Source organism: Columba livia, chromosome 9 (genome assembly GCF_036013475.1).
Source record: "Columba livia isolate bColLiv1 breed racing homer chromosome 9, bColLiv1.pat.W.v2, whole genome shotgun sequence".
In the NCBI taxonomy this organism is placed as follows: domain Eukaryota; kingdom Metazoa; phylum Chordata; class Aves; order Columbiformes; family Columbidae; genus Columba; species Columba livia.
The window spans coordinates 2401841-2426036 of NC_088610.1; the positions used below are offsets into that span (position 1 = coordinate 2401841).

General features: G+C 44.3%; 4 protein-coding genes across 11 annotated transcripts in view; 2 read left to right on the forward strand and 2 right to left on the reverse strand.

Moving 5' to 3' along the window:
* Positions 1–1329: 1329 nt before the first annotated feature.
* Positions 1330–3828, forward strand: LOC106145798 (serine palmitoyltransferase small subunit B). The gene is made up of 2 exons (XM_021294151.2): positions 1330–1661; positions 2955–3828. Exon 2 carries the CDS (start codon positions 2984–2986, stop codon positions 3224–3226), a length of 243 nt encoding a protein of 80 aa, XP_021149826.1. The 5' UTR covers positions 1330–1661; positions 2955–2983; the 3' UTR covers positions 3227–3828.
* Positions 3829–9976: 6148 nt separating this feature from the next.
* FBXL12 (F-box and leucine rich repeat protein 12) lies at positions 9977–12443 on the reverse strand. The gene is made up of 3 exons (XM_065073474.1): positions 12108–12443; positions 11964–12036; positions 9977–11264 (listed from the first exon to the last, which is right to left on the reverse strand). The coding sequence occupies exons 1-3, from the start codon at positions 12197–12199 to the stop codon at positions 10491–10493; spliced, it is 939 nt and encodes a 312-aa protein (XP_064929546.1). The 5' UTR covers positions 12200–12443; the 3' UTR covers positions 9977–10490.
* An 811-nt stretch (positions 12444–13254) lies between these two features.
* Positions 13255–23345, reverse strand: NMD3 (NMD3 ribosome export adaptor). The gene is made up of 15 exons (XM_065073462.1): positions 22274–23345; positions 21863–21997; positions 20580–20676; positions 19482–19562; positions 19124–19252; positions 18493–18583; positions 18232–18310; positions 17838–17934; positions 17471–17588; positions 16694–16839; positions 15956–16068; positions 15373–15445; positions 14789–14895; positions 14150–14220; positions 13255–14001 (listed from the first exon to the last, which is right to left on the reverse strand). The coding sequence occupies exons 1-15, from the start codon at positions 22315–22317 to the stop codon at positions 13868–13870; spliced, it is 1515 nt and encodes a 504-aa protein (XP_064929534.1). The 5' UTR covers positions 22318–23345; the 3' UTR covers positions 13255–13867.
* The window catches only part of OTOL1 (otolin 1), a 44369-nt gene continuing 42140 nt past the window's right edge, over positions 21968–24196 (forward strand). For all 8 annotated transcript variants that reach the window (XM_065073463.1, XM_065073466.1, XM_065073468.1 and 5 more), the window contains exon 1: positions 21968–22100. The gene's annotated coding sequence lies outside the window, so the exon portion shown is untranslated. The remainder of the gene's footprint in view (positions 22101–24196) is intronic.

Below are 24196 nucleotides of genomic sequence, written 5' to 3' on the forward strand. Positions count from 1 at the left end.
ATCTGATTATTAATTGTGAAAGGTATTAATCAGTTCTTATTTCTCCTCAGGGTAGAAGCTGGGACAAGCAGCAGGAGCGGCTGCTCCTCAGAAGAGGCAGAGGAGAAGATGCCTGGGGGTTTTGCAAACCTCAAGATCTGCTGACAGCATCACCTTGGGAATGGATTCTGCCACCCCAACCTTTATTTCTGTGAAATCTCCTGTTTTATGATGCCATGATCTTACTGAAGGACTCGGAAAAGTCTGATCCACCTTGCAGGAAAGGTGAGTAATGTGAAGCAAGGATGCTGGCCTGCCACTGTGCTAGTCAAATGTTGTTTCTTCTATGTATAAATTGTTTTTCACCCACATTTTCTCAGAAGAACAAAACAAAACAAACCTCCTCATCCCATCCCTGCCTTCCAGACTCCATTGAAATACATAGCTGAAAAAGTCTGGTTGAAAGTCGAAGCTCTGGAGGTAATAATCCCACAGCACCACTCCAGGGTGATTATATTTCACATTGGATGAGTTCATTCTCTAGATCCCAACCTAAGCTCTATCTTAGCAGCTCGTCCAGCTGGGGAGATGCTCCCCTGCGACTGGGCATGGGGCAGACTGAACTGCTGACAAGGGCACTGCTTTCCCATTTCTCCACTTTTCCATGAAAAGTGGCCCATTTTTAAACAGAAAACTTTACTTTGGTGAAAACTATGGGGGGAAAAAAAAGTTTGAGGGTGTAGGTCATTGTTTACTGATAGATCAGCTCTGGGTGTGTTTGGTAAGGAAGGGAAGAAAGAAGGTGAGGTCAGACGCCCTAGACATCGCTTGTGGCATATCCTCCTAAAATGAAGCTGATTCATATTTTGAAATGCCTTGACTGCAGGCAGATAGTTTGGAACATAATGTATTATGCAGACTTCTCCCTAATTTACTTGTCCAATTAGATCCTTAAAATGCTTCAAGGATTTGTGGCTTGGTTTTATTTTGGTCACATTTTTAAGAAAAACGCACCATTTTTTCCTTGCAGAAATCTTGCCTGTGTATTCTCTGCACTCTGCTTTTTCTGGATGAGGATAACTGAGGTGTGTGCAGAGCAGCAGGAGATACCGACGCAGAGCAGACTGGGAACTGTCTCAAATGCCATTAATCAAGGGTTGCAGGAGGTGGTGGTTTCACCCGAGACTTTCCTGTGACATATTAATTGAGCCACATTTTTGTGGCCACTTAACTCCGAGCCCATATTATTGCATAGACATTAAATTGCACCTTGTAGCAACTTTGGCAGCCTACATCATGAAGTCCCACAGAAGCAGAGATATTTTTTGAGATTGGAAATTGAAGAAGGCACAAATTGTAAACATTTTGTGTTGATTTTGTGCTTCAGCCTTGTACATTCCTCCCTACCTGCTGCTCTTCAACTCCGACTTTGTACGAATTACCAAGTGAACGCTGTCATGGGAGCGCGGTGCCCGGCCAGATGATGTATTTGCATAATGAAGAGCTTTGGCCAGGGAGGTTTTAGCAGCAGTGAAGGAGGGCGGGGTGTGGAGGACACGCTCTGTAATTGAGGAGCAAAGGTGATTGTTTCTGCTTCTCAATCTGCGCGGGAGCTTCTCGGCTGCAAAAGGCAGAACTGTTAGGAAGCATCTCTCACCTGGTCGTCAGGGAGAAGCAAACAGGTAAGTTCTACTTCTTACAAAATCCATTTTTTGCAAGAAAAGGCTTTTCTCAAAGTAGCTTGGCAATTCACTTGATGGTAAGAAGCTTAGTATAACCTAGATTTAGTAAAAGCTGTATGTAATGTACTGAAATGCGACAGATACAGTAAGAATATTGCTAAAAGTAGTTAAGAATAATACTTAACTACAGAGGCATTATCTAGTTTATCTCACCTATCAGGCAGAAAACAAGTAGGGAAGATATGGAAGTGAAATAGAAAAGGTGATGTAAAATTTTTCTAAAAACTTTAATAAGTGTCTTTTGTTATTATAAAATCCCATTGTATATAAGTTTATGAATTTGTATTTAATTTCCATGGAGAAAGTTTTTTTCCAGAGATCTTGACACCACCAGAAGTTCTTAACTTTCCAATCACAGTTTTTGTTTGGTCTCTTCTTATTTACCAAATGCCAGGAAGCACCAGTAACTGAAACAGTCCTGTTTTCTCTTTACCTCTCCAGTTCTACATTCTGGTAACTGTATAACCTGACACTCAATAATTATTAGCATTAATATCAACACAAAGCCTTAAAATAAATGTATATATTTTCATTCTGGCAACAGCTCAATTCATCTCTGTTGCAGAAGAAGCCCAATAATTGGTATATAGTTTTCTTTTATTGTAATTCTGTGTGTGTGGTGTCCTGGGTAGTCCCAGTTTGCATTCCAGCAGCAATTGATGCATAAGACATTAAATTCAGCGCAGCAGCAGAAATCAGACCTCTGGCCAAGTTCTATGTCCAAATCCACAAATGGTGAAAGGGAGAGGGCTTAAAGTGCTTTTTGAATTAATCCGCTTCAATAAAGCCTTAAATAATCCAAGGCAAGGCAAAGTTAGGAAAGCAGAGTTCGGCTTGGAGAACAGGGTTGCAGCAATTATTGGGTAACCAGTTTCTGGACAAAAAAGAGATATTGTGGAGCCTACTTGGTAACTAATGATGCCCAATCCACAGGGGTCTAAACTGGGCTGTTGTGTTCAGAACTGGAGGCAGGAAAAGCAAAAGGAATACAAACGAGGCCTTTTACAAGACGGAGTAAAATAATGACTCATGCTAGTCTGCTACTATCTGATTGTGTTTTATACTTTAAAATGTACTCGCGATCTTGGAATTTTAGACCTCTTGTGTCTTTAAAACATCATGGTCAGTAGGAGCAGACCGAGTAGCACGGAGCTGCTGCCCATAGGAAGTTTTTATATACATTTTTCTTTTGGGAAGATTTCTAGTTCCTCTAACTATCCTTTACCATAATAGGGGAGGCTTTCAGGAGCAGCACTGGGAAGATGGATATTAAGAGCATGAAGAGCTATCTGTATTGGCTGTACTGCCAGTTCGAACTCATCACCTGCAGCTATCTCATGGAGCCCTGGGAAAAACTGCTCTTCTACACTTTCAACATTTCCATGTTAGTTATGGTATTGTACACCGCCTACATCTTTGTCCCTGTCCACCTTAGCACGGCTTTTCAGTTCTTCTGGCACTTATTTGGAAACCAGCAAGAAAACACAGTTTCTATCGTGAAGTAACACGGCCAACCTGACGCTGACTTTTGGATCAAATAAGTGTTTTCTCAACACTCTGGTTTTGTTTAGAAACAGGTTCAGGGTGTGTGCAAACACTGTTTTATTCTGCACTATCTCTTAATGCTCTTCTGTATCCTGGGAATCTCTGACAGCAACTTATTTTGCCAAAACAATTCAATCAGTCCTTGTTTTTTGATCATTTGACCGTCTTCTTAAAGAGCTGTCAATTTTAAAGACTGGCTGGAGTTAGCAAGCTGGGTTTGGGACAGAATCAACCATGCTGCACATTTTGTTATTCCAGGGACACCTGCTTGGATATGGAGAGTTTTCACCTTGAGAAATGATAGGGCACGCGTTTGTTCTTGCCTGCCATAGCTTTGCTGACAGGAGAGACGTGTACGTGAAAGGTTTTGCACAATACTTTGCAAATATAGGCTGCTTCTCTAAGCTTGGTATGTGTGTACTTACAGGATGCTTTGATTATTTATTTAGTTTGCCTCAATGATTTAATCCAATGAATTACTTAACTGGTTCACCATCATGAAGCAATACAGTTGATTGATTAAAAATGTGGGGATTTGCTTCCCTGAAAATTGATAATGAAATTATAATTTTCTTGGATTTTTTTTTTTAAAATAACACTTTTGTTTTACTTTTTTAGAAGGCTGGTAAACCTTGCGTATCATGGACAGAACATGAAACTACATATCCAGCTGTGATAGGGACATTTCAGTTGAAAAACAACAAAAATCTTACCTAAAATACATCTCCCCTTTTGTCCTAAACTCCTTGCTCCCCATCTCTTACCTCCTTTTATACTCTACATGTTGAGGCTGAAATGTGAACTTTGTAACCAATGCGCTGGACACCCTGCAGTTGCCTTTGTTTCAAAGTCTGTACTTTTTAAGCTTAAGCCTTAGAAACAAGACGCCTGTGCTGCCAACTTGTGACCGCGGGCGTGGGCCAGAGCTGCTCAGGGATGAAATAACCAAACAATAAACGTTGGCAACTAGAATCCTTCTTCTCTATCACCCCAGGAGAAGAACAGAGTAGTAGGAGGGTGCGCACGGCGTAACATAAACACAACTTGGCTCCCACCCACACTGAAGTGAGTTTTCTCACATCTCTCCAGCATAGAGATGCTCCTAGAACGTCCCTCCAAGAGATTAGGATTAGTGAGTGGCAATCAAATCACTTATGAAATGCGATTTGGCCACAGACAGCGATAAAACAAAGTGAAGACACTAATTATGACGTCCTCTCAACATGAGATTCACTCCCTTTCTCTATTTATAATTAGGGGAAAATAAGATAGGATATGAAAATAGTTTATTCAGGAATATGAGGGCAGCTGAGCTTAAATTTAGAACTCTCAACAGTACCCAAGTAACCTCTAAGTTAATAAAAAAATTATTCTATTTAATGCTTTCAGATGAGAATCCAGTTGTATGCTTAATTAAAGTACTATGACGGCTAAAGTAGTAAAGATCTTTCACTTGCTCCTCGCAGCTTTCATGCTTAGTGTGGATATTGCATATACCAACGTTAGGAACAGAAGACGGAAACATAGGATTTTAGTTATGTCAATTATTAACCTATTTATGAAGACAACAATTTTGTTTTGAAACTGTCAGTCTGTGATGTAGATAAGTCACTGCAGTGTTTTGCATTATACGTGCCAGAGAGACACACATCCAGCATCATCCTACACCCATGGAGAAAGCCTAGGGGATAAGCAAGCCAATGTAAATATGTTTACACTAAACGGCAGCAGAAGGCTGTAGACATCCATCCCAAGTATTTGTTGACATCAAGGGATCTGCCATCAGGCTGGTGAAGCAGGAACCGGTACCCTGGGCGTGTTGTTTATTGGTGCCCGTTCCCTGTCTCTCGGGCACAAACCCACTTGGTGTTTGGTGTGGTCACCTCCAGTGTCTCTTGTGCAACAGGCTGGTGGCTGCTGAGCTGCCCTGCTCGCAGGTGGCAGGTCCTGCGGCACCGGTGGCTCCTCCGTGTCTGCAGGTGACAGCGACGCCGGTTTAGCGCTTCGTGCTGTTCCACAGCACAGAGACCTCAGCTCAGCCGCGGGAATCGGCCAGAGCAAGGAAAGCACCCAAAAGCAAAGAAATAAACAAACGGCCAAGCGGCAGCTGGGAAAAAACCCCACAAAACAACGACTTGTTGATTAATTTTACTCGTTACAACTTTCCCCTGCCTGTCCCCAAGGCTCTCATCTACGGAACAGCATTTAAAATATGGCATGCAAACTCCCGCTTGCAATTTCAGTTTCGAAACGCAAACCTGTCTGGGCTGCTCTGCCCAGCAGCCCGAGGTGTTGAATCGATAGGATAAGGCCGTGGCTTGGGATTAGCTCACATCAGGCCTGGGCAGGCTCATCTGGCAGCGAACATCTGGTCAGGGGCAGCGCTGCTGCAATCGGTGTCTGTCATCCCGCCAGGCGCTTGATAAATCCATCGCAGCTGCGGGCGAGCAGCCGCTCTCTGCCGCGGAGCAGAGACTCTGGGACCGCTCTGCTTCCATGTTTATCAAGACTTTCTCCATTCGCACTGGCTCAGCAGTCTGGCCACAACATTTGTGTTTTAAACCCGGCAACAAGTGTTGCGAACGTGGATTTATTAATCTCCGTGCGGGCTGGGAGTTCAGGGGTGTGTGTGTGGGAGAAGAGATGGCTGGTTGCAGTTGCTGTTTGCAGGGTTTTATGATTAATAGCAATCAGATCCACAATGAAGAGGTGCTTGTTGCTCTGTCCTAGGCCTGTTGACCACAGCAGACACTTGTACGTGCAGTATGTGCTGCTTAGGGACTTTTGCCAATAAAGGAATTAATTTTAGGGTTTGGAAACACGGATTTAAACATGCAGGCTTAATGTGACAAAATTTCTGACAGGCAACCAATCTGGTGCTCTAACATCATTTCCACTCCCCACTTTTGTGAACAGAGCTGACCTCCTGGTCCCTGTGTTCATACAGGGAATGTTTATGCCCCTGTGGTACTTACACATTAAAAAGGAAGGTGAGGGTGTTGTGGGGCACCATTCAGATCACTGCTCCACTAAATTTCATACTTAAATGGCACAAATTACCAACGCTGGTTCAGCAAGAGACTAAAGAACAAAATAATAAACATCTCCTAAAATAAAACCGCTCATGCTGTTCACTTGGAACTGTTTGATCTTTACAGCTATAACACATAATGGGAGATTCACAGCATCCTCATTATGAAGGTTCATTATTGTAGGACTTTTACAGTTTATCTCTCATTAAATTATAATCCATAGTTTTATCAATCCAAATAGTTTAAACTTCCTAAAGGCAATGAGGATGATTTTGCTATGGGGAACTTTACCCCCTCTGCTACCGGTTACTTCGCACAGCTCTGAGAGGCCGAAGATAAGTTCATGCCCCTTATTGTTACTTTTATTGTTTTGCTACTACATCTTGTCTATGCTACTATTTACATCTGAGTGTAATTTGAGTTCTTATCTTAGCTATACATTATCTGACTTGAAAATCCTGTTTCCAAGATGAACCTGTCAGCACCTAACAGCTTTTGCATCCTGCAGAACATATTCCTTTTAATCTTGCATGTATTTGTTTAGGACAATGTTGAGTTTACAGCAGGTCTCTTTCCTTTTACAAAGCCCAACTTAAATTACTGAGTCCTGCTTGGCTGAAACTTTCTGCCTAATTTCTTGCTCAGCTGAAACTACTTTGTGCAAGAGCTTAATTGTAACCTGCTTACTGACCCGTCATTTGGGTACGTAAAACAGCGCGGTAAATTCCTTACTGTCCGCTGTCAGTGACACCTATAGAAGCTTTATATCTGTATTACAGGAAGTGATGTTAAAAAGTCAAATCAAACTTAGAGTAGCTACAAATACCCAAACTTTTCCAAAGCGTTGTAACTTGTGCTGACCTCGGGAAAGCCGCAGCAACAGGAATCCTTCCAAGAGCCTGTGGCGGGCTGAAGATCACAGGCTTTGGGAACGAGCGAATTCGGGGAACGAGGAAGCTGCGGTAAACGAGTGATCTGTATCTGCAGTTCAGAGGCCGCCAAGGTTAAACAGCAGCTGTCTCAACATCCTCACGATTTGCACTAATGAGAATTCCTTCTAAACGCTGCTTGGAGCGTACACGTCATCGCGCTGGATCCGAGTCTTGGGCAACACCAGCCACCTGCTGGAGCCGGGAGCTGCGCACACGGGATGGAAACGGGCACCCCATCCCCTTCCTCAGTGTGCTTTTCTCTTCCGCTGCATTTCGATCAGCTTAAATACATCAAGCTTTCATACATTAGCATAAATCCCTTTCGGCAGAAGCATGGGTTGAGAATTGCAGCCCTTTATATCTCAGATCTGCCCTACAAAAGGTACGAATTCACAGAGACCTGCATTCCTAACAAAGGCGTTCATCATCATCGCTGCAGCCCTCGCAGCACAAAGACTTCATCATTCCAAGCGGTATACAACCAACCTGCCACACGATTTACTGTTTAAATACCTATCTTATAAAACTTATCACTGAGCGAGGATTATTTTTAAACAGCCTTTCAAGCCCTTTCAGTGCTTCACACACCTGAAGCATTTTCTTAGTTGCTGTGAAAAGGTACATTAGTTGTGCCTTTGTGTCACACGTGACTGCTTAATTTCATAAAGTTGGATATTCACATTACACAAAATCACTTTCTTGAGGGTTATGCTTTGTTTTTCACCATGGAAGATCCTGACAAGCTTTAAACTTCAGCTCCTGTTTCCTGTTTTCTTAACCAGGTTCCCATCCTGAGCTTATGATGGTTAAATACAGAAAATGTCAGTAAATTCCAAAGGCAATAATACTCCTTTTCAACTTTATTATGTTCTGGAACGAGCTGTAGCAAACATTGCCAAAACCCCTTAGAAACCCATCACATGAGTCTCACCCCTATATTTAACCATTCCAGGAGAATGCAGCTAAAATAAGAGGCCTTGGCAAAGTGTGAGTGGAGTGAATCTGCCGGCAGAGGAGCAGATTGCCAGGAGTAAACCCTTCAGCACCAACATTCAAGCAGCTTTTGTCCTATTTTTCCTTAGGCTGATGTTACATTATTTCAAACTTAAATGAAAATATTAAGAACTACATCGGCATAAAGAATTTTTTCAGTTTACAGTCATCTTTTCTGCACAGGTTGGTTTTGGGGCCACCACGGTGAAGGAACAGTGACACCAGGTGGGCTATTGCGTTAATCACAGGCACATCTCCATCCTGTGGCAGCTTCTCCTGCCCCTGCAGACACGTTCCGAGCAAAACTCAACACAAACTACAGAAGCAACCTATTCTCAGTCTGAATTTAACCTCTTTAAGGCAAATCGAGCTACTTCGAGCAGTAAAAGAGACTAAAATAATATTGATTCTATTAGAACTCCCCACCAGACCAGTATCTCAACGCCAACCAGCGCGTATTCTGTTCCTCAATTAGTGATTTCCAAAACTGGCACAGAATCAGTGCTTTGGGTCCAGCACAGGTCAGCTCTCTGCTCTCATTTTAATGCTGTTTTCCTGTAAATATTTCACCTGAGCAATTTCCACCTGAACCATATTTGGGAACCTCTGCAGCTACAGAAAAGAATCTCCTAACAGATTTTTAAAGCAGTTAAAGTTTCATCAATATACAAGACTTTTTTTTTTTCTATTAAAAAGAATACTAAGTAGCCCTTACATCCCCCAGTCACCTCTTTCTGTGTATTTGTTCCCCTCAATCATCCCGATTTTGTGCTGTGACTCTGCATGTTGACTTAGCAACACCACATCCTCCTTCACCATTTTCCGTGAGCAAAAATCTTTCAGTCCACTATTACAAAGTTCTGAACAGCTTCTCCCGTTATAAATGACTTTTTTTTAATAGAACTTTGAATTTCGATAAAATGATCTACAGCCACACTAACGCATCAAGTGCTCACAGGAGCCACTGCACTAAATTTAACCACCACGTAACTATTTCAGACAACCCTTTTACATCTGCGCTACTATTCATAAGTTACTACACATACTGCTGCTGCTTGGTACTCGCTATCGCACATACCCCATGCTAAATCCAGCGCACACACTGTGCATTTATTCGCATCTCAAAAGCAACTCCCCTCCTCCCCAAGCAAACTAGGGGGACGTTACACTTCAGCTCTTCCGATGCAAAATTCAACACCTGGGTGCAAATTAATCATTAAGCAGCTATGGCTTAAAATCCGGAAGCAATTCCTGTATGTATGGAAGGAGCAGAGATTTTCAGAAGGGGATGCAGGGTAATGCTGTGAATTAAGTACCTTTTGTCAACTCACTGATCTGGTGGCACCGAGCAGACCTTGGCAAACACTTCATTTGCTGCCACACCAGCTGAGCCTCCTTTGGCTCCCAGCTCTTCAAATGTTAAACTTGAGAAGCTAAAATTAGACCAAACTTTGGTTTCAAGTACACACAGCTCACCCACTCATTGGAGAGCTGTTACTAAGTGTTACCAGCCAGCAAACAAATGCACAAAAAGCCAAGCAATATACTTAGATTTATGACTTGTTTGCCCAGACCCTGTAGCATGAGATCTTTCCTGACAAGACTCTTGCTGAAAGATGCTTGAAATCTAATACAGACTGGCAACAGAGCTGGGGGGACATCGCCAGTAACAAACAGGGTGACTGACAGGGCAGCAATACAGCTGAAATCACTGAAAACATTCAAGAAGAACGAAAACGGTTCATCAAACCAGCAGAATTCAAAATGAGCTTTTATTATGACTCTCTCTTCACCTGCCAACAATGGGAAGCTTCTTACCAGCCTGTGTACAGCTTGATTGTTTTTCTGTCAGAAAGATCACAACCCAGAACACATCCCGTCCAAGCACGGAATGGATTAATTGGCTACAGGTTACAAATTAAAATTCTTAAATTTCCGCAGATTTGGCCCAATGGTGACTAGAACTGAGTTTATCTACATCTCCCCAATGCTACTGGCAGGTGTGGCTTCTGTAAAATCTGTATAATAAAATCACAGAACAGTTTGTGTTGAAGGGACTTTCCCAGCTCCCCCAGTGCCCCCCCTGCCATGAGCAGGGACATCCTCACCAGCTCAGGGTGCTCAGAGCCCCGTCCAGCCTGGCCTGGGATGTCTCCAGGGATGGTTCATCTACCACCTCTCTGGCCAACCTGGGCCAGGCTCTCACCACCCTCATACTAAAGAAAACTCAAACAATTAGCAAAGGCCTTACAGCTTTGGGCCGTGTGTCAGGGAGTGTGTGTAATGTTACAGAGGGGCAAACTCGCCCGAATTTTATCTGTCACTTTATCTTCAAAGCGAGTCCTGCCTAATCTGAGGTTCCTCAGCTGGGGCAGCTCTTGGCACAAAGCAATAACGGCACCAAGAGAAATTTTCTCGTCGAGGTCGAGGCTCAGTGTCTCCAGGTGCTGCAGAGTCGTTAAACGAGCCAGACCCGCGTTCGTCAGAAACTCAGCACCACTGATCTCCAGGAACCGCAGCCCTTTCATGTGGCACCCGATGGAACCCACGGCGGAGTCGCCGATGCTGCAGCCGCGCAGCACCAAGCGCTCCAGCTGCTCCAGCTGCGGAGCCGCTCGCTGGATCCCCACGTCTGTCAGGCGGTAGGTGCCACAAAGGCTCAGCGTCTTCAGGCGGCTCTGGGAGGACACGTTCAGCAGGTGGCGATCAGAAAAGGCCGGGACGTTGCAGATAATGAGGTGCTGAAGCTGAGGCAGGGACCCCGAGGCTGAGCCACAGAACCAGGCGCTGGGGATCTCGCAGCGGTTCAGCTCCAGCGCCGTGAGGGAAGCAGGGATGCTCTCGTAGGGGATGGCGCGGAGGTCGGTCTTGGCCAGGGCCAGGCGGTGCAGCTGGGGACAGCGCGTCCCCAGGGCGGCCAGCAGCGCTGGGGACAGGAGCCGCCGCCGGGTGCCGGAGCCCAGCCCGCCCCGCAGCCCCAGCGACCGCAGCGAGTCCTGGAGCCGCTGCCGCAGCAGCTGCCACAGGGCCCGGGAGCTGAGCTGCGGGCAAAGGGAAAAGGGACTGTTCCCAGGGGTGGGCAGCAGGGGGGCACCCCCAGATCTCTGCATTCAGTGGGGTGGTGCTCCTTCCTTCAGCCCCTGCCTGCAGTGGGGTGGTCCCCCCCCAGTCTCATCCCCAGCCTACAGTAGGGTGACCCTCAACCTCATCCCCCCGCCTGCAGTGGGGTGAACCCCCTTCCTCATCTCATCCCCAGCCTGCAGTGGGGTGACCCCCTCAATTTCATCCCCTTGCTCTCAGTGGGGTGACCCATCTCACTCCCAGCCTGCAGTGGGTGACGCCCCCCATATCTCATCCCCCCACCTGCAGTGGGTTGACCCTCCCAATTTCATCCCCTTGCCTGCAGTGGGGTTCACCCCCTCATCTTAAGCCCTGTCCACAGTGGGGTGACCCACCCCCAATCTCATCACCCCCATCTTATCCCCCCACCTACAGTGGGGTGACCCATCCCCAATCTCATCCCCTTTGCCCGCAGTGGAGTTGACCGCCCCACCTCAAGTCCTGCCCGCAGTGTGGTGACCCCCCAATCTCATCCCCCACATCTTATCCCCCCACCTACAGAGGGGCGATTCCCCCAGTCTCATCCCCCTACCCGCAGTGCGATAAGCCCCCAGAATTTCATGCCCCCCACCTAATCCCCCCGCCCTCAGGGGGTGATTCCCGCCCCGTCTCCCCCGTACCCGCTGCGCGCTCAGATCCACGTGTCTCCACACGGCCCGGTCCAGCGCCAGCCGCCGCCACCGCCGGCAGACCCTGCGGGGAAGGGGCAGCGATCAGCGCCGCTGCCGGGGCCGCTCGGCGCGGGGGGGTCCCGGGGGTCCCACCTGGCCGCCCGCAGCCGGTCCCGCGGCGGCAGCAGCTCCAGGACCCGCAGCAGCACCGGCTGGGGCAGCGGCGACAGCTCCGCCGGCGCCATCTTGGCCCCTTCCGGCTTCAGCGCCGCGATCCCTCAGTTCCTCACGAGTACTTTAGAAGCTCGGTTTTACGCCTTCCCTATGCTGAACTCAGTTACCCTCTGAGATAAATAGTATCTGCTCCTACATAAGAAAAATGTAGTATTTTTTACTAAGTGTAGTAAAAAATACGACAAAGCTCCTAAGAGGAAGGAGGAGAGCTCAGCGTGACAAACGCACAATAAACAGCACTGAGGGGTGGCTTAGAGCTTCGCTACATCAAAACTGCCTTCCCAAATTTCCATTTTTTTCCTCAAAAGGATGATTAAAAGATTGTGATACAGAGTAAAAAAAAATAGTATGAGTTACCGGCAAGTAAACCGAGCTGCAGCCTCGACAACCAGAAATGCCGCCGCTTTCTGTGCCGTGGTGCCCGGGCTCACACAGGAAACCCAACAGATCCACACCTGGTTGTAGACACTTCAGTCTAAAGCTGCCACTTCAATAAGGCCAAAAGTCTGCTCACCTGGCCGGGGGCTGAACACTGAGAACTCCTTCATCATTTATTTCCTTGGAGGCCTTCAAAGTGAAGCACAGCGAGGCAGAGCGCGGCGCTCCCGCCACCTCCTCAGCTGACGCTACAGGGAAACAGGGAACTTTCAGCCCTGTGTATTTCTGTCACAAACATACAAGCGGTGACAAACTGCACCGAGTGTTCTCATCTCAGTTACACACATCAATCATTAATACCCTGTTAGATGAATCCCACACCTCCATTTTTTGCCAACTTTACATTTCCCTCCTTCACATATGCCGTTTCTTTGGGAACGTTTTTCTCCTTAAGCTAAAAAAATGCAGTGGCAAAACCACTCTCACTGTGCTTCTGTATTTATATGAAATCAAATGTATATTCACATAAACAATTAGTAAAATTTCTGCTGAACCACCTTTGTGCAGTAAATTGAATGAAACCCAGATGAACATGGGTGACGTCCTCCTACACCACTCTGGCCTCCTTGGGCTTGCACTAGAGTGAAATTGGATTTTAAAGTTCACTAAAAAAAGATGGACCAAAAAGTATCTGTATAGTTTTTTAATAGTTCATACCCAGTGTGTTAATTAGACATTATACATATTGCTTTTAATACACTGATACAGGCACAGAAGATAGTACAGTAAATATTCATTACACTAAACCGAAGTTTCTGATCAAAAGCTGCACCTTTAATCATTTACAGGCAGTATAGTTAAGAGTTCCCTCACCAAAGGAAAACAAGACACATTCTTGAGCTTCCCCAAAATATTGTTATATGGAATAATCTAGCAACAGCATCAAAGGCTTCAAACCATCATGCCAAAACGATTAAAGGCAGGAAATATCCTTTCCACGTGAAGAAATGAAAACAAGAACAGTAGGTAAGTACTTTACCTACAAATCTGGAAAATTAGAATAAAGTCTTTCCATCTGGAGATCCTTCAGTGCACGACAAGGATTACTCCAGAAATTTAACTTAGTCGATTCTCTAGAAGATTTTATATAAAACATGAATTCAGGACCATTATTTAGGGATATAGTGGTAGCCATCACATTACTTTTCATGTGCACGTGAACGGTTTGTCACGTTGACTTATGTTTTGGGTACTTTCTCCTCTGTAAAGGAATATTTATTGCATTGGCGAGCGTGCTGTTCTTATTCTGTCATCATATTTGCTCCCTCCCCACCAGTGGCATCCTCAGAAATATGAAGATCCTCCAGCATCTCAGCCAGGCTGATGCGCGGAGCGCCGTCATCATCCGTGTCGCTCTCCACTGGAATATCTGCATCTAAAAAAGGAATAGAAAAGGAAAACAACATCTAAGCAAAGAGAACAAACCCCAAACCTCCTGAACCACCCCAAGGAATGATGGGGAAAAAACTAATCCCCAAAACAAACAACAAACCACAAGAGCAACCAACAAACAAAGCTCTTACTTCTGTAAATGTTGACGTTCTTCCTTATGGCTTCGTCCTCCTCCAGATCTTCAAGGAAGTCTTGGTATTGTCTGGAAAAGATGTTTAATGGATTTAATCTCTTTTCCTGTGTTTTTTATGTAAATTTCTAAAACAAAACCAAAGAAGCCAAGCCCCAAGGGAGGACTGCAACCCCCCATCCTTCTCATAGCACTCCTACATTTCCAACTCACTCTTTTCTATTATCACCTATTAGTTTCCAAATAATGTTTAATTTATCTGCCCTCATTTAACTCTAATTGCCCCATTTTTGTTCTACTTCTTTCTGGTTTTGTCACTAAACAAACCAGAGACAAGCACATTTTCACACAAGTGTCCCTTTAGCCAGACAGACACCAACTGTAACCTACAGACACGACGCTTCTAATATTCGTCACTTGTCTCATGGTTTAAGCTTTTCTTGGAAAAAAAACATTAAAATAGCTTTTGTATTTCACAATGCTCGAATAGAACCAGCAGCATTTGCTTGTGTCCCCTTAACAGCCAGCACAGCAGCTTAGGCACCACACCGGGTTTATCAGCAGAAAGCGAGACTATTTCTAGGCTCGGCACAGTCTCCTAGGTAGGAAGGACGGAAAAGCTTCATGGCAGATACTGAACCTTTCATCGTCCGTGTCTGCGCCTTCTCTGTCCCTTTCCAGCTCTCTCAGCTTCCAGTTTCTGCGCCGCTGGCGTTTGGTGCGGTCGTAGCTCTTCTTTATTAATACCTGCAGTGAAAAGCAGCAGGGATTTACACATTCAATACTACCGATCACACTCTTTCAAAATCCACACCACCACCCAAATCCAGACCGGGGCAACTGTAAAATGGGCTGAATAGTCAGGCACTCAGAAGTTTTATACAGAATTTGTATAGTGTTTGTCCATTCAGCTTCCAGACACTTTGGGTTATGTCCTGAATATGCAAACACACATCATGCAGTTTTCATCACTCAGTGAATGGTAATTTGAACAAGACCAATGTAGAATAAGGTAAGTTAAAGTAAATATATTCCTTAATGACCACACAACAAATTTAAGTTGTGGAAAATAATTCTCAGAATTAGATGCTATTCAAATTTCAACATTAATATCCCCTCTTCCTGTGGCACTACGGAACTAGTGAGTATTCATTACAAAATCATATTCCCTAATAGCCCTGGATAACGCAGAGAACTTCGTAGACAGAAAGAACATAGTCTTACCACATCAGGAATGTCGTGTGGGTTCATCTTATTGGCAAACTCGTCATTTAAGTTGCAGTTCGCCAAGTCAAATCTAAAATGAAAACAGGTATATTATCCTACCCTTTCATGTAAATCTATAAAGCTGAACTCAAGGTATTGTATGTTCGTATTACAAGTTACAGCTCCTAAGAAAGAGAAACCTTTCCAAATGAAGCCCAGAGCAAATAAAAAAATCCACATCAATATGCAGGTGTCGTAACTATGAATAACTCGCTGTCCCCAAATCCTGCTGAGCATCCACTGAGGTTCTGCTGGGCTCACAACAGCTCCGCTAATGTTCACATTTAAGCCTGTTTGAGAATCACCTAATTTGCCTAATCTGAAAAAAAAATATATAAATTCCATTTTTAACTGTTGTACATGATACTATCAAACAAAAGGATCTTGCCTGGTATTTTAAAAATTCCCCCCATCTATCTGTGTCTAAACTGTTATTCCAGCCAATACTTCAGCTCTCTTGTTACTAACAGCCCGTTGCACAGAATGACTTGAATTCTGTCATTAAATGATCATTGAATAAAAGCCAAGAAACAGAACAGACCCCAAGACAAGGTCGCCAGGATTCAGGATGTGTCCCAAGTGAGTGCAGCAGAAATACTGATGATCCGTGTCCAGCTCCGAGGTTTTCCGCACCCAGGCTTCAGCCAGCGTGTGCTTGAGGAATGGAGAAGAAAACACTCTTGTCATCAAACGCAGCTTAACCTGCCGCGCTGTGTTACCGTGCACTGCTACAGTGCTGGTTTAAATTACATTCATAATTAAACTTGTCTTTCTACATCAGGCATCCAATATACTGCTGGCTACTCCTCACTTCTCGTCGTTATGAAAGGAAATGGCCATGCCAACCACTTTTCACAAGAATTCCAACAAAGCTGTTTCTACAACTGGACAGTTTAAGTGTGTGTGGGGCTTTTTTAATTCATAACTGTCAACCACATGTAGCTTTTGACTGTGAAGAAAATGTCTGGTACTGATTCATGAATTCTGATTAAAAAGAAATGCTTCTACACTTCAGCAAAAACAATTTAATAACTGAAGAGTTGCACAGCTACTGCGAAATTTTCATGGCGATAGTAACAAGTAGTTTAAACTCTTCAACAGAAAAGCATCTCTGAAAGTGGAATCCAGATCATGCCTGTGCGACTTCCAAACCAACAGCTTCCCGAGAAGAGCAGAACTCTGACTTTGCAAGGCAGAAGGATTGGAAACAGAAGCTCAGCTGAGCAGGGGAGGGAGGAGAAGGTCCAAACCACGGAATCCAATCAAGAGGAACTCTCACCTTGTTGGATCTCGCCCCTGCACCTGCAACCTTTTTCTTTTCTTGAACCCTATTGATATCCATAATGATAAACTCCTCCAGCTGTTTTGGGTGGAACAAGCTATTGAAAGGGTGGCGCCAGTAGGTATTGCCATCAATTTCAGCAACTGGGAAATAAAAAGCAACAACAAATCAGCATTGGCCATCACAAGGGAGAGATTTTTTGTGAAAAAATTAAAAGGAAAAAGAAGCATTTGCCAAAATTAAGGCAACTGCCAAACGCATTTTGTTCAAATTTCTTATTGTAACACAAATATTCAGGCAATTATGGATATTGAAAACTCGTGCGACAAGAGCAGGTGATCTGTGACAGACCTTGTTATTCACAAGACTTGTTCTCCTGGATGGATCCTTACCAGAGGTATTTTGTTGGTAGAGTTTACCAGCAAACACCAATCAAAGCACAGTGCTTCTGCTACCAAAGTGGCTAAAATGACAATCCAGAGAAAAACCAGATGCCATCTCATTTTTGAAGAATATACCTGACAAATTAAGTGCTTAGCAGAGACCTAGAACACCCATGAACTTCCCAGTGAGCCCCCACGTTTTGCTGATGATACCATGGAAATCAAGCTTGGAAACCATACCTCTGTTCACTATTAAATTTCTACATCAGCGATGGTACAAATAAATTTACAACACAAAGGTCTTAAAATACAAGATTTTAAGAAAATGAAACAAAACAAAGAATTGTGCCAGCAGAAAAGAGTCAGATGCAGAAGAGAAGGCCGAACTTACTCTGCAGAGTCCTGGGGTCGATGAGGTGGACGGTGCTCGTCACTCGAATGCACACGCAGATCTGGCTCATGTTCCCAAGACTCTGCGCCAGTTTTGGCGACAGACACACAACATTGTCCTGCAAACAAAAAGAAAAAGAGTTTACACTTATGTTTCCTTAATTTTTTAATCAAGTCTTCAGAGAGATCTGAAATAGATTTTTGAACTTGGTATTTTCAGTTCTCCACCCAATAACTTCCTCACTTTCCATTCTTTGTGGGGAGCAGACCCCTCCATCCCCCAAATACACAAGAAATCAGGGCTCTGTCACCAAAACCCAACTCTACCCACTTCACACAATACCCTGAAGGTGAAACACAGACGCTACCTTGCAGATGGGAACGATTTCCACCGAGAAAGTGCTTTTGTAATTGTAGACATTACTATGAATATCGTGCGAGATCAAACGTTGGGATGATTTTGATCTATAAAACATTAAAATAGAGCCTTCAGGCAGCAAGGAGGACATTACAGGCAACAGGAGATAACCAGCAATGCAAGTATATAGGTATGCACTACAAATCCAAAAATAAATAGTAAAATGCACAAGGGTTAGTTTTACAACAGCCAAGTGGAAAACATGGGACTTCTGTAGAAGGGATTTTGCCTGTTTTAACTACAATACAGGTTCATTACATTTATAGAATTGTTTAAAAGTGAAGGATTGAAGATATTTCCTAAAAGCTTTTTGGTATTCAAGGCAATATAAATAAATTCCGTACCTAGATGGAACTGTACACTGAAGAAAGTCAACCATCTTCTGGGCCTGTTGCTTTGAAGAATAATAGAAATCTAGGCCGTCTTAAAGAAAAGAAAGCTTGGTGAGCATTTCTATTTCAAGTACTATGGGTTTTTTGTTCAAATACAATATACATGCTCAGTAATCTGCTGTTTATCTGCACACAGCTCCCCGCACAAGCACTCTTCCAAAATAAAACAGCTGAGTCTATTCGGCCTCAGGACTAACAAGCCACCTCACGTACCGTGGATTTCTTTGATGCGAAGTGTATTTTGATGGAGCCTGTGTTTTAAAATCAGCTGCTCCAAGTAGTAGAAAGTCTTCTTGTGCACGGTCTAAAACCAAACACAGATAAAAGGTCATTTAAGAACTGCCTAGTGCAAATGCAGTATCGCCCAACAACAAACATTGATATGAAGAGATCATCTAGAGAAGGGGCTGTCCAAAGTCTATTCCAAGTAACCAAAAAGATTTTAGAGATGTGTTCTATTTATACCAAATTATTTAAACCTTCTGTTTCTCATTTTTGTGTAATTGATTGATAAAGATCCCTTTTGCTTTAAAGAAGATTTAAATGTTTATAAACAATCCGTCCCACTGTTTCTAACACTGCCTTAAAATACAGAAGGACATTTAGTAATTCACCCAAGATCCTCCTGCCAGCCGTCATTTAAAAAGAATACGCCAATAATACTGGACAGCAAAAATAAAGGTTTTCTAAACTAAGATCAGCAAGAAGAAACCCCATGAACACAAAAGGTATTATTGTGGCAGTGCGAGCACATCTTTTTCTGAGAAAAATCAAAAAATCACCCAAAGATTTGTCCTCCTGATTGTTCCGCCACAAACAAATGGAAATTCAGTTTGTCTCCTACCTTCTGTCTGACCTGCACTACAGCCTTCCAGAAATCCTTCGCTTCGATCCTATGACAGTCTTCACACATTTGAGACTGCACCAGGTATTCCACCACAAACACCTGCTGAAGAACGGCTCCATTTATCACCTGCAGAGCAGAAGTTTAAAAGGTTTCCTCATCAGTCCCTTGTTTACCGCAGGATTCTGAAATAACTTCCATACTACGCTGTGTGACAGACAGCACAGACATGCTGGATTCTACCAAAGAGAAGCACTTATCTAACATGCAATAATATCAATAAATAAATAAATAAAAGCATACTGGTTTCCATTAAAGCTTTTTAAAAACCACGTGCAGAATATTATACTCCGGTTACCTCTTTCTGAACAGTCAGTTTGAGCTTCAGCCTCTTCGAATGTGGTTCGGTCCAAATAAAACCTGCATCGATCAGCCGGACCTGCCAGTGGGAAACAACAAGAACTCAGCTACTGCCAGTGGTTGTACTCGTTATAAATGTGTTAAAAACATAGAGCTCTAACTGCCAGAAAACATAAGCTTAAGGTATAGTTCATTGCTGCCCAATTGAGGAAGTGAATAACCTTAATTAAAAAAATATTAGCAGTATACTAGACTCAATTAATAATGCTTAGTTAGAACACAGAGTTTGATTTACCTAAAATAACTGGCAATTGTTTGTTACAGACCGTTAAACCAGAACAACTGAATAAACTATTCAGCAGCATCTCTGAATGCCACGTAAAGATGAATTTGGACAATATAATGGTTTCCTCAGGACTTAAAGGCCAATTTAATCTCTAAAGCTAAGAACGTGCAAATTTCCTGCAGTCAAAGATATTTTGATATTTAAGTACGAACCCAGTAGCAAGAAACTCAGTTAAGCAATCTAATTCAAACCTTGATAATTGAAGTGACAATTTTTTGCTTAAAACACTATCTCAGATTTCTTCCTCTGGTAAGATTCTGAACCTAAGAGATACTTTATTCACCTGAAACACTTGACTTTCCATTTAATCTATATATAGACCTCTGCAACTCTATTTCGTATCATCATAAATCAGTAAGAACAAGGATTGTATAAATTATTTTTAAAATGTGTAAAAAGAAACTGTACAATTAAAGGCCATTACAAACACATTAGACTTCTTCAGTTAATTATGCTCAACTACAATAAGAATTGTGCATTACGCCTTAACTCGCAGAACTGCACTGCAATAGCCTCCTCAGTATGCTTGGAAATTTTTTGTTATAGCCTGTCCTTACTGAACCCTCCAGAACCCTTGCATAGTTATTTGAGATGAGATTGTCATTATGTTTAATATAAATCAGCTGATAAGCTTCATACAAGTACAAATGGCTGCTCTGGAAGGATCAAACCCTGTGTGAATTAGCTGGACTTCATTTTAGGCAAAACCAGTAGACATGCTATGAAATACCAACAGAATTAGCTACTTACCTTGCTCAGCGAAGCTTTGATCTTTTTAAGACACAAAGCGAGCAGCTCTCTCGATTCCAAGGTGCACTGAATCCACGTTCCCGGGGGCTGGAGGTACCTGAGATACAGGGAGCATTTTACAGCACATGGAGCTGCTTCAACAAACTAAAGCCCTCCGAAGATGAGCAGTTATCTGCTATTTTTGCCCCTGAGGGTGGTGAGAACCTGGCTCAGGTTGCGCAGAGAGGTAGTGGATGAACTATCCCAGGCCAGGCTGGACGGGGCTCTGAGCAACCTGAGCTGGTGAAGATCACAGAATCCCAGAATGTCAGGGGTTGGAAGGGCCCTGGAAAGCTCATCCAGTGCAATCCCCCCATGGAGCAGGAACACCCAGATGAGGTTACACAGGAAGGTGTCCAGGCGGGTTGGAATGTCTGCAGAGGAGGAGACTCCACAACCTCCCTGGGCAGCCTGGTCCAGTGTTCTTTCACCCCCACTGAGAAGTTTCTTCTCAAATTTAAATGGAATGTCTTGTATTCCAGTTTGATCCCATTACCCCTTGTCCTACCATTGGTTGTCACCCAGAAGAGCCTGGCTCCATCCTCCTGACACTCACCCTTTAGATATCTGTAAACATTAATGAGGTCACCCCTCAGTCTCCTCTTGTCCAGCTCCAGAGCCCCAGCTCCCTCAGCCTTTCCTCACACGGGAGATGCTCCACTCCCTTCAGCATCTTGGTGGCTGCGCTGGACTCTCTGCAGCAGTTCCCTGTCCTGCTGGAACTGAGGGGCCACAGCTGGACACAATATTCCAGGTGTGGTCTCCCCAGGGCAGAGCAGAGGGGCAGGAGAACCTCTCTGACCTACTGACCACCCCCTTCTAACCCACCCCAGGTACCATTGGCTTCCTGGCCACAAGGGGCCAGTGCTGGCTCATGGTCACCCTGCTGTCCCCAGGACCCCCAGGTCCCTTTCCCCTACACTGCTCTCTAATAGGTCATTCCCCAACTTATACTGGAACCTGGGGTTGTTCCTACCCAGATGCAAGACTCTACACTTGCCCTTGTTATATTTCATTAAATTTTTCCCCGCCCAAGTCTCCAGCCTGTCCAGGTCTCTGGATGGCAGCACAGCTTCCAGTGCACATGGCAGGGGTGGCACTGGGGGAGCTGGGAAGGTCCCTGATGAAGGTCCCTGATGAAGGTCCCTGATGACAACAGGCTCTCCAGCCACAGCCATGGCCCCCGAGTCCCATTTCCCCTCAGAAGGGGCTCCCTGAGGGGCAGAGGGGGTCTCGGCGCCCACCTTTGGCACTGCTTGCAGAAGTGGAGGGTGCTCTGCTTGGGGATGCCCTCGGTGATGTCCACCTGTGCCCGCAGGCACCCCACGCACATGTTGGCCGGGTTGGGCGGGATGGCCACGCCGCACTGGCAGCACAGGCTGGGAAAAAGAACGACAGACAAAGAGGGAGGAAAAGTCAGTCACGAACAGCAACGCTACCCCCGAGCGTGGCGGCTACGCGAACCCGCGGACGCAGACAAAGGTATGTGGAGGGTTTTTAATGTAATATATGTTTTTTCTTTTAAGTGGTGGGTCACGCAAGTCATCCCCCCCCCTCCCCTCGCCTCGCCTCGCCTCGCCGGGTACCGACCCGCGCGGCACCGGGCGCCCCGAGGAGACTCAGCCCCGCCACCCCCGGGGCCCATCGCCGCTTACATGTTGCCCTGGGTGGAGGTTACCGGCCCCGTCATGTACTCCATGGCTGCGGGAAACACGCGGACGCAGTGTCCGGGAGGGAGAGGAAGAGGAGGAGGAAGAAGAGGAAGAAGACGACGAGGGCCCGGCCTTGGGGGCGGGGGCTGCAAGATGGCGGCGCTCGGTTCATGGGGGACAGTGGGTGCCGCTTGTAAATCATGCTCTGATTACTGATTCTTTGAAACATTAATTCATTTTTTATTTGAAAATCACGGGATTTGATCCATCCATCATCCTTCCCCGCGGGGCCGCGCCGTGTGGCAGCAAATGGCGGCCGTAGGGGACAAAGGCAGCGGCTTCTCGTGTTCCTCCCTTTGAAACGGAGAAATAAACTGAACAGCAGAGTCAATTCTTTATTTTATCAGCGCTGGGGATCATCCTCCATCAGTGCTCCAAAGACTGGATGCTCTTACCTTGCTTATATTCACATAATCTTTACATATGCATTACGATTTTTTGACATGTTGACGTCTATACCAAGAAATCATTGATGATGTTAGTTGTTCAGTTTCTTACTTACATCTATTAATTATTAGTTAAATATAAACGCACTCTGCTTCTAAACAACGTATCACTTAATCTTCTGTCTCCCTCTTGTGGTGCAAAAGGATCTAAAACTTGGAAAGTATCCCCTGGGTTTGCAGGTGGTCAGAAAATCATGTCAATTGGTTAATGATGGGTGGGTCTGTTATAACTTAATCACAGTGTACATTAATTTAGCAGCTTCTCTTCACTTTGGCCCTTAGATTTATGTCCTAATTTTTATTTTATTTTATTTTTTTAATATGGAAATGTGCCGTGTTCATTTATAAGCACAGGGGCCGATCTGGCAGGTGTTGCACGCCTGCAAATCGCGCGAACCGGTGCTGCCAGCAATACACGAGGCGGCGGCCGTTTTCAACTGATTAATTCTTAAAGGTTTCTCTAATTCATCTTCAAGCAACACTGCTTTGAAGCAATTTTATTATTGCTTTCGCCAGTTTGTCAGCTGTGGCTTAACATCTCCAAATGCCCTTTATTTTAAAAGGAATTCCCAACTTTGGTGGAAAGAGTAAGAATAGGGATGTTTGGCATTAAATTGGTATTACTCTCAGTGTTGATTTTTGAAAGACTGTTATGTTCTAGCTTCAGAATTAACTGGCTACTTTTTGCATCTGTCGGCAGCTTCTCATCGCTTTGCAGAAATGGGTAGAACCAAAGTGCCTGAACTTCTCTCTTTCTTTAGCTTTCCTGTATCTGAGCAACGAGGTCACATTTTTTTCTGAGGAAACAAATTACAGATTATATACAATAAATTTTGTGGCGGTGCAAGTGCTTGTAAATAAAGAAACAAACAACTATTCTTGCTGTGGATTCAGTTTTGATTTGAAATCATTGTCAAGTTTGAATAAGTTCTAGTTCTCACCACAGATGTATAAAGAATTGAATGACAATAATTACTATGTGTCTTTAATTTACTGTCAGGATTTAATGTGAAACTACTCCGAGAACCAGTTACGAGTTTTTGAAGGGAGGATGCGGTTTCAGTAGCAGAATAAAAGGACATTATCCTAATTTACGTGAATAATATACTGACTTCTAAGAGGAGCCACCCATTGCTAGTACATCTTACAAAGCTGAAAAAAACTTTATGGTGAGATTGTTGTCAACTACGCTGTCATAATTCGTTAATTAAGAGTTACATAATACTTTGGTTTAGAAGGAGTTAGTACAATCCGTTTGGGTTATGTTCTATTCATGGCGTACAATAACCAAGCATCCCTCTGGAAAAGAGAAGCTCTCATGATATTAAAGTATTTTTGCAGGTCAGCATTTGTTTTATGCAGGTTTGCAGTTACAATGGAGAAAAGCAGAGCTGAATCACAGCCACATGTTGTGTGGGGT